General features: G+C 39.8%; 1 protein-coding gene across 2 annotated transcripts; it reads right to left on the reverse strand.

Moving 5' to 3' along the window:
• Positions 1–1,359: 1,359 nt before the first annotated feature.
• On the reverse strand, positions 1,360–16,026 carry LOC129203224 (protein-glutamine gamma-glutamyltransferase 5-like). 2 transcript variants are annotated; one of them, XM_054817383.1, is made up of 13 exons: positions 15,969–16,026; positions 13,399–13,578; positions 12,857–13,099; positions 11,781–11,899; positions 11,151–11,279; positions 10,742–10,919; positions 9,700–9,832; positions 8,581–8,684; positions 8,235–8,477; positions 7,216–7,542; positions 6,046–6,203; positions 5,574–5,707; positions 1,360–4,581 (listed from the first exon to the last, which is right to left on the reverse strand). In XM_054817383.1, exons 1-13 carry the CDS (start codon positions 15,973–15,975, stop codon positions 2,883–2,885), a joined length of 3,654 nt encoding a protein of 1,217 aa, XP_054673358.1. In that variant the 5' UTR covers positions 15,976–16,026; the 3' UTR covers positions 1,360–2,882. The 2 variants fall into 2 exon arrangements, with proteins under 2 accessions (XP_054673358.1, XP_054673359.1); XM_054817384.1 differs by lacking the exon at positions 15,969–16,026 and adding an exon at positions 15,498–15,616.
• Between the last annotated feature and the right edge of the window lie 4 nt (positions 16,027–16,030).

A 16,030-nucleotide genomic window follows, 5' to 3' on the forward strand; every position in this document is an offset into this window, starting at 1 on the left:
AAAATACATCTGAACTGAGATTAAAATTAGAAATGTATTCCTGAACACATAGATATGATAGAACTGTATTCAATACCTGATGACTAGAACTGTCATGCTTGAGTTGGCCTCCCATTCTCTAAAATGGACTCCTTTACATACCACACTACATTAAAGAAGACTGTTAATCTTCAGTGTGTTAAATACACTAACGAAAGAAAAAAATAAACAAATACTGAATTTCTTATGGATTCTACTTCAAGAAAGTGCATTTGAGACAGCCAAACATGTCAGTTTTGAAAAAAAGAAAACAAACAAAAAACCAAAAAAAACCCACTAAAGTTTTGCAGAAATTTAAACCATGCCTCCTGTGAAAGGAGATATCTTATAAAACATAGGATGGAGCCTGTCACTCATAAACGTTTCAGAAGGAGATGATTTAAATCCTGTTGTTTGGTGAGGTTTTCTCTTGTTGTTGTTTTGGGTTGGTATGGGTTATTTGTTTGTTTGGTTGTTTGTTTATAGTTTTTTCCTCCTAAATGGATATGCAGCTGTAAAATGGACTTTGTTAGGAAACTGCAACCTACCTTTTGTTATTACTAGGATGTATGTGACAACAACACGCTCAAGATAATTTCTTCAGTATTAGAATAATTTTGAACTTTAAAGGATTTCTGGTACCCTCTGTGGCTCTAATTATAATGAAGTTGCTACAGTTTTCAAACTATATTCAGCATATATGGCAAGAAGAGTGGGTAGTAAAGTTGCACACTCAACAACTCCAGTGACATTAAGAGGTTGGGACCAAATCTTTGGAGCTTCTGAAATATGGAATCAGGCTTATTCTCAGAAATGAGGAAAATCAGAGAAGTCAAATCACTACTGGGAAAAGAAATCTGAAATGTTTTTTGGTAATGATATAGATGCCATGCACTTCCTCAAAAAAAAAAAAAATCGCATTTTTTCTTAAGTAGATAGTGTTAGTATCTTTTGTATCTCTTCCTCTGCCACCTGAAGATTTGTTAATTTTGGCATTTCTGTGCATTGCAAGTTTTGCAGACCATGAAAGCAACGGAAAAACTCATGCAGCATCTGTAATTAGAAAGATTTATTGTGAGTGAAGAGGATGGCTGATTTTTTCATCTAATACCAAACTGAGTATTTCAGGTATAGCAGGAAATCTATAGATTTCTCCTAACTTTAGATCCTATTTTGAAGCCTTGGTTTCAGACTTTACAAAAAGGAAGAGGAAATATAACAGAACTGGAGTGGAAGGAAGATTTCACATTCAAGTACATCTGGAAAGATTCTTTTTCCCCCACTTTTGAAGAGGTATTACCAAAAAAAGAAACCAAAACAAAACAGAATTACAGGGGGAGTTTAAATTCCTATTTTTATTGTCAGTCAGGCCAAGAAATTCTCAGCAAATACCCAACAGAGACTATTGAAACTGCATAAAAAAACCAAGTCATGGAGTTATGAACACTCCACTACAATATCCAGGCAAGTATTTCTTCTACAATACTCAGAATTACTATGTAGTTGATAGTATTGGTATGTTCATAGCTACCATCTGACACCACACTTTTTCAAAACCCCCGGAAGGTTACTCAGTCTCATCACAGTGCATAGGGGTATGAACTACAGTGATACTACTGAAATACTATTGCTACATGACTGAAGATTCTGCAGCACCAGCAAAATTATCCTACCAGAAAACCCCACTAACACTTGCTACTAAAAATAACGGAACACTAGAGGAAAATAACGGAGGGATGGGAGGTGTGTCAGCAAATCCAAAATTCTTCTGAGCAAATCCAAAATTAGGGAACAGTTCCATTAAGACAATGTATGATTTCGATTTCTAAAACACAGGGAGAAGGTTAGCACTGAAATGGTACCAATTATCTGAAGAAGATGTAATATATTTTAATTCACCTTCTTAACCTTTCAGTTGGGAGGGTTGGGTATTAGAAAAAAAAGGATACCATCATACTTTCTTCTCTAGTTCAGGGCTGGTGACAGAAGTTTCCTAGCTATATTGAATCAAAAAGGCACAGACATGGAATTAGAGCTTTTCCCATGAACCTAAATGCATGCAATATATATGAGAAAATTTTTGGAATATGCTACATGAAAAACGTTCAGCTGTGAAAGCCAACAAATTGGTAATAATCGTTCATTGAATTTCATAGTCTTTGTAATCCGACCTTTGGATTCCTGATACCAGAACTGTAATACATCAAGAGTAGCAATACTAAATTTATTATAATTGCTCCTTTTTTAAAAAAAAAAACAAACCAAAAAACTCTTCAGTTGATTGGTAATGGTTTAGTTACTCCATGACCTCCACAGTTTTCATTACTTCATAACTGAAGAAATGCGAGTCCATGCAGAACTGACCTGAGCCACAACAATACTTGGGCTCAGGGGCCCATTGTCTGTTAGGCAAGATGTAAGGCAGGTCTGTTGCCATCTCTTTGCAGTGTCCCAAGGATAGGACATTTCATGCAGCGAGAGAGATTTGCTACAATGCTGTAGCCCAGGGAGATCTGAGAAATACGCATTGCAAGAAATCAAGGGAAAAGAGAGTGAAAGCACATCATTTATAAAACAGCTTGACCAAGCAAGTAAGTCCGATTACCTGCACTGCACAACTATTGTCACTAGAGCTCCATGGGAAGCACGTTCATTTGTCACTTCCACCATACCGTATCTCAAGACATACGAGTATTACATCAAATACATCCCTCAGTAGTCGGCTAGCGGCCTGCTTTCTGGCACATCTCAAATGCGTGAATAAATACTCTGGACTACGCATGCTGCTTTCCATCACCCTATTTCATGCTGCTCTCCATTACCCTATTTCTAACCTCTTCAGCTTTTCCCCAGGTTACTCTCCATTACAGGTATTTGCGTTTGAAGTAGGTGAGAGTGCTCCTACTGGGGCTCCAGGGCGTGCGGGACCCAGCGTGGGGCAGGCTGCTGCCAGAGGGACGGGACCCGGAGCGGGGCAGAGTGGCATAGGCAGAGGGAGAGGTGGAGCGGGGTAGGGTGGTGTAGGCAGAGCGGGACAACATATTGTAGGAGGAGCGGGACAAGGAGCTGTACGGAGGGCGCGTGAGTGTGCCATAGGCGGTGCGGGACAAGGGGGAGTAGCCCGAGCGTCCCGCGGGGCTCCAGGCTGAGCGGGAGGCAGATGCCCACATGGAATGGGAGCCTGAGCGAGCAGTGGTGTCACAGGAAGGGCCCCACTGAGGGCCGCACACTGAGCGAGACCCCGGGGTGCCCAGGACTCGGGAGACCGAGCGAGAGGCAGGGGCACAGAGGGAGCGGGCTGTGGCGGCTGCCAGGGGCCGTGGGGCTGGGGGGCATGGGAGGCAGGCTGACGACGAGTCCTCGGGGCGAGTGATGGGCGAGCTGGTGGGGCGGGCCCCTGCGGCCCCCAGTGAGACGGAGGTGGGGGAGCACAATGAGTGGGCTGCGGGGGGCCCCACCGGGCGTGGGGCTGGAGAGCACAGTGAGTGGGCTGCCGGGGGTCCCACGGGGCGAGGGGCTGGGGAGCACAGCGAGCGGGCCACAGGGACACTCCCCATCTGCAGCCCTGCTGGGGTGGCACTACGGGTGACAGGGCGGGGCACCGGGGAAGGTGCTGGGCAGGGGCCTGGGGAGCACACACCGTGGGCTACCGGGGTGCTCAGGGGTTGGGAGGGCAGGGTGGCCATTGGGCCACATGGAGGCTGGGCGGTGGGAGAGGGCGCAGAGCCGCAGACAACGTGCGAGATGGAGGCAGCAGGCACTGAAAGGGGAGCTGGTGGCGGCATGGGACTGCTGACGGCGTGGGCTACCGGAGAGCACACAGGGTGGGATGGTGGAGCAGACATATGGGTAGGAACCACCTGGGTTGTTGCAGTGGGACCAGAGCCAGCCATGAAGTGGGTCAGCAGGGCACTCACCGCATTATTCGCGGGGACAGAGACAGAGTAGGACATCGGCCCCCCTCCGCCTCCGGGCTGTTGGGTGGGAGCGGGACCCGTCTCAAACACCACGTGAGGCATAGGGGGGCACACGGGGTTGGATGTTGGGGCAGGCATGGAGCCATACATGGACGGAGGCATCGGGGTGCACGTAGCGGGAGGCACGGTCTCACATATTACGCGGAAGCCAGGATCGCATCCCAGGTCAAAGCCAGGATTAATGCTTGGATTGAAGCCTTGGTTGCAGATGGAGTTGCATAAGGGATGGCCTGCAGGCAGGTACACGAAGTCGTACACAGGCTGGCCCCCTGCACTGCAGTTTGGGTTGCACACTGGGATACATATATATTCACACATGGAGTTGAACCCAGGGTCTGCCACAGGGACAGGCCCAGAGCTGTTCATGGGCAGAGAGCCATTCTCACACACCGGGAGTGACCCATTCTGGCTGATGGGCAGGGTACCGTTCTGGCCCACGGGGCTACACACTTCAGCCTTGGCACATCCCTTGCAGTAGGCAAACTTGTGGCATCCGAGGTTGGCCAGGAGCCGGTGGCTGCCGAGCCTGTAAGGTGTGAACTCCACGATGGTCCGTGCCTGTTGGTTAGATGCCAGCGTTCCCAAACTGGACAAAGAAAAGAAAAAGAATTAGGACCTTGGGTAGCTCAGAGACCTGAAGCGCTATAAGATGAGCAATTAGGTTTGCTTTGTTGTGACACGGTTTCAGAGACAAACTGTTATGACAACTTTGTTATTCTTGCCTTCCTCCGAAAAAGGCATGCTGTGTTATGCAAAGCATAGTAACAACTTCTGTCCCAAAAGGAGATTTGGAAAACTCCCTTGGTCAATTCCATAATTGGACCTGGAAACTCATTCGTAATAATCTCTTAAATTCTTCTTCAAAAATGTAGTACCTTTCTGCCTCAAAAATATAGTTACTGCTTCCCATTTCCAGTAGTCTAAGTTGAATCAGGCAGCTTTGTGGAATCGAGTTCATTATTATTCAGTGAGAACAATTCCTAATTGCTTCCCCTCAAAACTAGTCATACTTCTGTCAGTTCTCCTTGTTATGAAGAACGGCAAAGCATATTAATAACCAGCCACTTTTCCTAGGATGTTATAGCATCCTGGAAGTTTCCAGCTTCCTGTGATTAACATGTTACAAGCTTAGAATGCATATTGCTATTTCTTACTGTCGTTTTCTAATTGTTCACGTATGCGGTGCCAGTTCATGAATATTTAGAGGAATTCTATTATAAACTCAATAGGATTATAAGGACTGGGGGATCCAGCTAGAATTTCTTGTGAAGAAAAGAGTGCATTCCCCTTCAGACAGAAATTTGAAACACACGCTTAAATTAAATCTTGAGAAAAATGAAGCAGCAGCATACCTTGCCAACTCTAAATGATCTATCAGTTTCAGGAGGAGTGAGGCTTTTAATGGAGTCTCAAAGTAATAAGGGGCAAAAAATCCTGTTCAGGTCCTAAACACCAAAAATATCAGAACTATTGTCTTCCTCAAAACCTGTTCTGATCTAGCACACCTTAGTCAACCACCAATATTATCCCTATTTCAACCCCCAATATTATCCTCATTTAAATAATTGATGATCTTACTCAATGGTCATCGGCTCTTTGAATAAACCACAGCCTTCTAACGTCATTACACAGTTCTTCATATCTTCCTGGAGAGGATTGCAGAAGGAGATCTCTGCAGTACATGGTACTTTCAGCCTGGGCTGGCTCAGTAACTAGTCAGAAAATAAACACACACATTTTATGTTCTGTAATCCTTAAAAAATTAACAATGAAGAAAATAAATGTAAGGGGAAGGGGGGGGGGGGAGAAAGAAAAAGGGTTGTTCATACACCTGTTTCTTTCTGATTTACTTCTATGATCTCTGTACATCACTCTAAAAGTCAATTGTTATACATTTAAAATCAAACTGATCTTGCTGAAATAAAAAATACAATAAAAGAAAAGAAAAAAGAAAGAATTTCAAGTTATCAGCATTGTACCTAGGAAGTGGCCAATAAGAGTCCCGAAGTCTACCTTTTAGATCACAAATCCCATAATTAAAGTTCTTTACCTTTACAATAACAGGTGGCCTGTTGATCACGATATCCCTGCTCACCATCAGAACTTCTCCACACTCTGGATCTGAGACAGCAACTACTTTCATAATGTTGTGATCACAGAGATAAGGTCCATATTGACTATATGATATACACAGTGGAATTTTTTTCACTGTAAAACAAATATATTTTAATTATTTTTTCTGATTTTTTGGCTAATAAATATTTCCACTTTTCTTCCTTGGGCAATGTGGTCTAGTGGATGGTGTCCCTGCCTATGGCAGGGGGGTTGGAACTAAATGGTCTTTGAGGTCCCTTCCAACCCAAACCATTCTATGATTCTATGATTCCTCCTAAATTTTAACTGGCACTTACAATGGCTTAATTAAATATTAAGTTATCACAGCATCTTTGAAAACAGACATGATTTTTCCTGGCTGAGGGTGATACATTGCTACCTTCAACAACCAGCTTCACACTTTCCAGTTAATATAAATGTGTCAGTTCATTTACAAGGATGTTGGAGATGATGATGATGATGATGATGATGATTACTTTGGAAAATTTCATTCCAATGCAATTCTTAAAGCAATAATTCAAATGTAGGTAAATTTAAGCTTGGTAAAATAGAATGTAAATATCAGGTATGAAATTTCATCTTATAATGATATGTTTTAATTAAAGGGATCATTTTTCTTCCAGAAAAAGATATTAACCATGAAAACAAGTGTTTATGCTCTGATAAACCTTTGCACTTCCCAGCACATGGTATATCTAGAAATAATTACTTCAGTGCTCCAGACAAGTGTTTTGCAGTGGCTAATATCTTCTGGCCAAAGGAAACAAATTGTTTTTCTGACAAACAGCTGCAACTTTACCTTTTTATTGAATATAGAATCCAGAATTGAACTAACTTTTAGTGGAAACAAGTTTTTAAATCATCATAAGAATCTCTAATCTTAAGAAATTAAGGAAAGACTACAATTTACCTGTCACTATAAATGTGATATTGACAGTGTTGATTTTCGAGTGATCACCCTAAAGGGAATGCAGATGTCAGTGTTTAATACTGTATTAATTTCACTTCACACCACTATTAGGATGTCTCCACTAATCTTGAAAACAAACTATTTCCTGAAAAAAAACAGTGGACAAAACAGTACTACAAAAATTCACCTTCTTACCTTCCCTTGGACCCAGTGTGACATTCACACTGTCTTTCCAAAATTGATCCATTGGGTAACCACTGTAGGTTATTATTTGTGCACACAAATTAAACTTCAGGGTTTTGTTTTCACTACGCAAATTTTCAAGCACCCAGTGCAGCTGGACATCTTCACCGTACATTGGGCAGTTAGCCATCTTTAGCCTCATGTTAATACCGGAGTCACTCAAAAAAGGGTTTTTCAGAGATGACAACTCTCTCTCAATATGACAGTTGGAAGCATTGCAGTACCCTGGATGAATTCTTCTATAAGCCCGGTAATAGGCTTCTTTGTTTTTCACAGAACCTGTTGAAGAAGATACACGATAATCAATCTGCTGGGGGCGCAAGAAGCCATATCTACCTAAATAATAAAGACAATTAAATTTCTTCCTCCTTCTTCCTGAAACCTAATGTAGTGGCTCAGTGTCAAACAAATTCACCAGGTAATGAAACACAAGATACGGTAGTCTGAATGCATAGAAGAAAATAAATATTTCAGAAAAACCTTCATAAAATGTATTTTACTTTTATTAGTGAAGTTTAAAAATGGTCATGCAAATCTCAAAATGTATAGTTAGTGCCAAACTAGGCACTAAGGGTTAGGGTGAATATGAAATGTACCATGTGTCTCAAAAGGCAAAATACGCTATTCAAACAAAGATGCTATCAATTATTTTCCTTTTTGTTCTTTAAAAAAGAAAAAGCAACAGAGCTTGCAATTTCACACTCAACTGTGATCCACTTTTCATTCCTTCTGGCAATTTTGCTGGTTGAACTCCTCCCTACTACTGGAAGATGAAAACAGTAAGCAGTAGCCAAAAGTAAGGACAGCAGAATATCCTAACAATACATCAATTTAGTAAGTAAGCATATTTCCTGATAGAGCTGGTACAAGAAGCAACAAGAAAGAAGTTAATCCTGAGTTTAAAAGAATTTAGGGGGGTTTAGATTATCTAAAGTATGCTAATATTTTAAACCAGTATCTTATCATCATACCTAGGTCATACTTGTAAGCCCCAGTGATATCTTCAAATTGCTCGCTGCCAACACTCTTGGTAATTAGATGTTGTCCACATGGCCAAGCATCACAGAAAAATTTTGTTTTTTTGGCATTGTTTTGGGAAAGCCAGCCAACATAGTTCGAATTTACTCGAGAAAACATATGATGACCATCATAGTCCAAGTCCAGTTCCCCTTCTCTGATGCTTCGAACCCATGTAGGACCGCTGCAAGCTGAACCTAAGCCAGATAACAAAAATGTTTTAATAGATTGTAACCTTAGTCGTAGAGAAACTCAACAACATAAATGAAGAAGACAATTATGATTATAGCAAACTGTTACCTCTGCCTGTTTCCAATGGTGTTGGATCCAGACACTGCCAATCACCACAGCATTGATTTAGGTCTCTGCGAGCCATCCAAGATTCATTCCAGCAGTGATATCGCCTATAGGATGCAGGAACATAGGATTAAAGACATCTCTTGGATCATCAAGTTCAATGCCTTGTGATGGAGGAAAACCATGTCAGAGATAACCTTTTAAGCAACTGAAAAGTCTCTATGTCTTAAGACTGTTAATGGTGTTTGGGGACAGGAGTTGTTTTTTTGCTTTATATCACTTAGACTGGAACTTTGTTCCAGGACCCAGCAGACCTGATTGCAAAACATTCTTCTTATAGCCCTCTTTAATTGATAATGTGCCAACACAATTCTTTTTAAGTAGTTTATTTTCCTAACATTTTCCTCCTGGTTCTTTAGAAGATAATCACATACTGTCTTAGTCTTCTTTTTAATGGTTTAACACAGTATAAACCCTTAAGTCTTTTGTGCTAAAATAAGATCCTCATTCCCTTAGTATTTTAGTTTGACCTCATCTTTTTGACAGGTCAAAGGCAGAAAATTCATTAAAAGCTCTCACAGATGAGACTTGGATATAAACAAAATCCTGGTGCAGTGAAACTATGAACATATGGGCCAAGGGTGAAAACACGAGATTCTGTTATGATGAGTGATGTCGTAGTTATATGAACATGAACTGAAAGGTTTACAAGAATGAAGCAATCCATGATAAGGAGCCTCAGGAAGACAACATAATTACCAATAAAGTGATTATGACTGAAGGTAATAGTCCTAATATATGATAAATTTTCCCTTGCATTTCATGATCTACTTAATATTTTTACAGCTACTAAGACTGATGGCCTTATTCTTTCAACTGAGAAGGATAAGCAGGTAGCATCAATTGTCAGAAATGTGTTTTCTTTTTTAAAAAAATTTTTTTTTAAATGTAGATTGAGCAGACTGTCCTTCAGTAATTTTAGGTTTTTGAAATCCATTATTAGGAAACTGAATAGACTTTCCACACCAAAGGAAGAGATACACTGAACTGCTAGATTTACATTAGTCTTTCTATCATTTGTTTTTTGACAAAACAAAAAGAGCTTGTTTATTTCTTATTTACCATAGCTTGTCTTTACCACACAGGTTTCTTCCAGTACAGTCAAAAATCTCATTGATACCAAGAGGATTCTCAATTGAGCATGGAAAACAGAAGTTCGTGACAACACGGCTTGGAATTCCCAAACACCTCATCACTGTAAGGAAAAATATATTCATGAGTCATTACAAATGGTAATTAATCAAGTAAGTCCTTCATTTATTTTATAAATCCCCTATATTCTACTTTATGATCATATAAACACAATGGATAGGAGGCAATATTTGGGATGCAGTGATTCTGTCTTCAGAGCTTCCTTTAGTGGTTGAAAAGTAGTCTGAAAATAGCCTAGCAGAAAGAAATTGCTTGTTACTATTCCAGATTTAAAAAAACCCAAAGAGATCTGTTGTTAGTTCAGAAATAACAACCTTGACCCTGCATTAATAAAATACCAGTTAGAAATTGATATATTTTTCTTGTAAACAGATTGTACTACATATAGATTCATCAATGGAATATCAGTTTAATTTTCTTCAATACAAAAGCAGGTTCAGTAAATAAATGGTATAAATTTGGAACTCAAATTTTTGTCTGTAGAGTTTAGTTCATTATTATCTTGTCCTTTGCAGTAAAAGCAGATAGTAGCCTGATGCTCTTATGTTTTGGAGGAGACATTGCTAGAGGTCGTCTTACTGTTCGTAACTTAGTGTTTTTTCTTATCTTTCAAACCTCACCCAAAGGGTAAATTTTGGCTCCACAATGCTGCATTTGCTCTGTGTTTTAATAAAAGCTGCAGTATTGAGAGCTGCATGGTATAAAGGTCACAGAAAAGACAGTACTGCTTTTCTTCTTGCTCTTCACACTATATAGGAAAGCAATAGGCTGATAATAAACACTATGTTAAGAGCCACACTGTATCATAACAAGAAAAAACATTCCATTTCTTTTCTAGTAAAATGCTTATGAGTAATATTATTCCAGTAGTTTTTAGCGTCAGAGGTTTTTCATCCTGGTTTTCTCTCTTCCCTTTTGGATAACTAGGTAAGGGCAGACTGAAATATCATACCTGTGCACATTACTGAAGCAAGAGACCCACAGTACCCATATCTGACTGGCCTGCATCTGCCATTGTACCACTGCTGAAGAATAGGGACACTTCCATTCCAGGAGAATGGCTTTGTTCCTTTCAGGTAATCATTGTTTTCTGGAATCTTCATGATACTATTAGTGGTATGGCTGCTTATCTAGAAAGAGAAAAAAAGACCTTTTTATAGCTGACCATATCTTCACATCCTAATCCTATCACAGAATCATCAGAGATTAGCGTTACATTAGGTTTTTCCTGTGAATCTTAGCACAGAAAAGATTTTTCCTGCTACTCCTACCATGTTAGATTACAGTGCAATTTGTCCTTCTATAATATAATGAGGTGTGACCCCACCTATTCAGAGGTCACACACCCCTAGAGGTCTTACCATGTGATTTACCACCATGCTGACATGCACAGGATCATTGCGCCAACAATGGTCTCGATCAGAGCCTTGATGGTAACTCGCACCCATGTCTAGGATCTTCAAGCAGATATCCAGAATCCCATCTTCAAACTGAGAAAAGACAAGTTAACACAGGCATTATGGTATTCTGACATTGATAAAGTTCCTTTCTTGTCAATAGTGCAGTCTTTGTCATTATACATGAGCTGCCCTGCCTCCTCTCCTGCCTTTTTTCTGCCTTTTTTTTTTTTAAACTCCTAGTGGTCTGCATGGTTTTGTCTGTCTGCCTGAAGGAAAACCAAAGATAATCTCTTTAAAAAAATATGCCATTTTTTGACCAATGGAATAATTTTCCTTCGGAAGCAATATTCTGCTTCACTTTTTCCAAGAACATTCTGCAGTTTCCTTAATTTTACTACAGAAAACTTCCTCCCAGTTGTTTGGGCTACAGTGAGATTCTCAAACATTTTGTTTTGTGCATGCATAGTCTGGACTGGTGCTACAAAACTTTTGCCCTCTATAACATAGCATATGTTTCTGCAAAATATGGATAACGCTTCATTTATCCATATATGGATGACATCTACTTCTGAACAAGTCTTCAAAAAATACCTGTCCAAAGTGCCATGGTCTAGAGGTAATATGCTTGTGGACTCCTTCATACAGTATCCCATGTTCATTCAGAACATATTCTTCTCTATGGGCCTGATTGTCCATATATACAGGGTCATCTGGAAAAGATGCAGAGCTATTAGTCATACAATAGGTTCATTTGTAGTACTTCTGTATCTCCTATTTCACTGGATACCTCTTTCTTTTCCTACCTATTTTTGATTTATACTTTTAAACATGTTCTAGGACATGGGCTCTTTAAACATTCACACGCAATTCACATCTGCTTACAGCTAGATATTATTTTTATTAAGTCTCTCCCTGATGTAGCACACCTGAATTACAGAGCTTGCAATTTATCTTCACACTAAGCTGTTCTAGGAGTTGAACACTGTGTACTTAGAGTTGTGTACCTGATTTTGATCAAATCAAAAGCACAATGTGGATATTTGCCATGTAATGATTTTTGGCAAGGTTCTACAGACTCCACAATTGCTTGCCACCAGAACCAGATCTACAGAACTTCATTTGTATTTGTACTATATTATTTCATGTCGATACCACAGAATTCACGGAATCGCGTATAATGGTTGAGGTTGGAAGGGACCTCTGGAGGTCATCTGTTCCAACCCCCCTGCTCAAGCAGGGACACCTACAGCTGATTGCCCAAGACATGTCCATATGGCTTTTGAATATCTCCAAGGATGGAGACTCCACAACCTCTCTGGGCAACCTGTGCCAGTGCTCCATCACCCTCACAGTGAAAAAGTGTTCCCTGATGTTCAGAGGAAACCTCCTGTATTTCAGTTTGTGACCATTGCTTCTTGTCCTATCAAGCCATTGTAAAAGTGGTGGTGGGGAAATTACATTACATCCTTACTACCATTAAGAAACCAAATCAAAACCCTGGCTCAGGACAGTCTTGAACTTGCAGAAAAAATAAAAAACAAAATCTCTCCCTGTTTCTCATTATTTCTGTGACTTCATCCCTTACCAGCTAAGTAATAAATGTTCAACATTTTTACTCATCACTAGCATTTTTCTTAAAACTATCTGATCATCACTAGAGTTCTTACCTGCACACCAAGGGTTAAAAAGGACATAAAAATCTCCAAGACAACGCTGATATGTATGACCACAAGATGTGATTTGTATATTAAGGATATAATGGCCAATGCAGGCATTGGAGGGAGGAAACACACTGATATTGATGCATTTTGGCTGATGAATTTTGTAGGAAGCACTCCAGCAGGTTTGATCTAGACATCTGCCCATTGGGAAGGTACGTTTCGTCTCATTTGATTCGCAGGGTCTGAGGCCTTTTCAGGAAAAGAAAAAACTTCAATCAGACTAAACAAAGCACATGTAAAAGGCAAGCAATTTGCTTAGCCATCATTTGCAATGCAAAGCTCCCAAGGGTGGATTTCTCTTTTAATTTGTCACTTCTGTAGCAGGGTGAGAAAATTTTATGTGTTAGCAGAAGTGCCTGAGTTAGGGGAAGGTAGTCTCTTCACACAGAAAATGAATGAGCAGATACTATTTGCCACTGAAGACTATGGGAAATACTACTTACCAGCAAAGGACTGGGAAAGACTACACAGAGTTTGGGAGTGACTACCTGTCTCCACGGTGAAAATGGCCTGGTCCACGGAGTCATCCCATTCCCGATTCTGGAAGCGAGCATAAAAGCTGAAGGCTTGCCCTCTCCTTATTATCTGTCTGTCAGTTCCGAAGAAATGGGTATTATGAATTTGGCAGTTGGAAGGACAGTTCAGGTCGACTTCCCCCAGTTCAATGACTGCAGGATGGAGAAAGGAAAACAAAGGGAAATACAGATAATTGTGTATCCATTGTTAGCTGAGGTCAAGATTACATGAAAGAGGAGATAATGATGAATGAAAGATAATTGTTTTGAAAGATTCATTCAAGATTTCGTTCAAAATTCAGCAACACTGAGACTGAGACATACATCCATAAAAGTATCCTCACAGGATAGTTCACCACTTCCCTACCTTTCAGGTGGAAACTTGTACAACACTTTGATTTATAAAGCTGTGCTACAAGTTTCACATCTTTTATATAGTCCTTCTTGCTTTATAAATACCTGATGCTGAGGGATGATATTAGTATCTCTACTTGAAAAATTGGCTTCATGTTGTAATATTCTTTCCACGTTACATGTTGTCTACAGACAGTTACTTTTCAACCACAGCTAGACAGCAAGCATTTTGCACATGCTATCAGTTGAGAGCTGTTTTTTTAACACATAATAAAATAATAAAGTAAATTGAATAAATAAAAGATTTGATAAAAAATGTAGATGTTTGAAAGCTTAAATGGCACTCCAAATGAGTTATGAAAAAAATAGATACGAATAAATATCCCCCAAAATTTTAGGTACTGTTAAATATGCATGCAAATGTCTCAATCTGCATTTCCCAAAGTCATAAAAGGGTTCCAGACATCTTTGAGGAACTTAATAGAGAAGGAAATATTCACAAATTGTGACATTTAAAAAAATGCTGACAATCTATCCCAAGTGCTATGATTACCTTGACAAAAATCTTGGCTGATCACCCCTTAGGCATCTTGCCTGGATATCAGCCATTTCACAGGGGTAATTATAATTCTGGTGACAGAAGGATGGGTGGCAACACTCATTTTTACTTATTTGCATACGAGTTTTTATTTTCAAAAGTGCTCCACTCTAATTGAAGACAATGGGAGCCACAGATTCTCAGCAGTTTTGGAAACTGGGCTTACTGAACTACAAAGTCTTGTATATTATTTTAATTCTAAAGGGTTAAGTTTAGTCCTGCTAAGCCTGCAGAACAGCCAAACAATGCAACTTTTCTAACTATATTGGCACTAAGTTGAATACAGGGTTAGTATTTAGGGGAAACTAATTTTTCCCATCCAGAACCAAGGGTGTATCCACATAAAAGAAGACTCATAGCTAAGCCCGTGGGACCGGCACACTTTTAACACAAATCAGTGGAGTTTCCCAGGATCACATCCTGAAGTAAATCATAATTGAAATAAATTGGGAGGGGAAGGTGGCTAGGGAAGGAAGAAAAAAAAAAAAAGCAGCTTTTTCTGATTTGTTTCCTTGATCCAAACTAATTTCATTTTTCATCTAACCATTTAAATTTGTTAATGTCTTGGTCATTCAGCTCTTCAGCAAAGATCAGCAGATAAATGCAGACCTGGGTGTTACCCATGTTAAAAACATGCACTCTGTCAACAACAACCAAAAAATACAGCAATGCATTACATCATTATTGCTCATGAATGCATCATACCTGCTGACAAGAAAAAGTAACAGAATTGAACTGAAAATCTCATATCTTAATGAGAGTTGTCAACCATAATGCAAAGTGTTCTGGTTGAACAGAAAGGATTAGAAGCGCTTACAGCACATATGACGAATTCCTATGGTCAAGGACACTGAAAGAATCTGGTAGATCCTCACCCATCCTCTGGAGGCGTTTATAAACCAAGACAACTACGCTTCATCCACTCATTAATCCAGCTGAACTGGAACATCAGGGAGTTGAGATATTACAAGTTTCCCAGGGAAGTTCTCTAAAGTCAGCCCACAGTTTGCTTATCAGAGTTAATTATCACGACTGGATCACAAAGGAGCTAACAACTGCCGCCTTAAGCAAAGGCAGCTCAGAAGAATTACTAAAGGGTAATCAGTTTCACATCTCTTACTGGTTTTCTTTCTCTGGTAGAAACCCGACCTCCACTACCAGTCACTGGGTTTTCTCTATCAATTCACATTTTGCCTTCATTCCAGACAGAATACTTCAGGTATCCATTGTGAAATAATTGCTTCTAGCATGAGAATACGGAAAATTAGTACTTTATTATTAGTAAATTAGTAGTGTATGCTGGAAATAAAATGTATTGTTTTCCATGCTCTTATTCTCAGAATTGGCTGTCGTTTCACCAGTTCTTCTCTGTAGCTCTCTTTTTCCTTTATAAAAGGAAATGTTTTTTTCAAAAGGTTTTTTTTTCTTTCTCATTGTGTCCACAAATAAAATCTAAACTATAAAAGTAATCCCTAGATTTGATTCCACACAGCAATATGTACTTTTTTTTTTCTTGTCCTTACACCTGACCGTTTAATTATTTCCGCTTTCAATACTGAGTCAAGTGATAGTAAAGGTTCAAGACACTCACCTTCCATTTTTCTTCTACATGTACTAGTATCTGAAGTACAGTACTGGTGGAGGTACCTGCTT

This window comes from Grus americana, chromosome 2 (genome assembly GCF_028858705.1).
Source record: "Grus americana isolate bGruAme1 chromosome 2, bGruAme1.mat, whole genome shotgun sequence".
Lineage (NCBI taxonomy): Eukaryota > Metazoa > Chordata > Aves > Gruiformes > Gruidae > Grus > Grus americana.

What these genes read in the sequence shown, in the direction of transcription:
- LOC129203224 (XM_054817383.1), bottom strand. An exon ending in GACCATGGCACTTTGGACAG is followed by an intron (nt 11,280 to 11,780) that starts GTATTTTTTGAA and finishes GTCTTTTCTCAG; the next exon opens with TTTGAAGATGGGATTCTGGA. An exon ending in TGCTTCAGTAATGTGCACAG is followed by an intron (nt 9,833 to 10,741) that starts GTATGATATTTC and finishes TTTTCCTTACAG; the next exon opens with TGATGAGGTGTTTGGGAATT.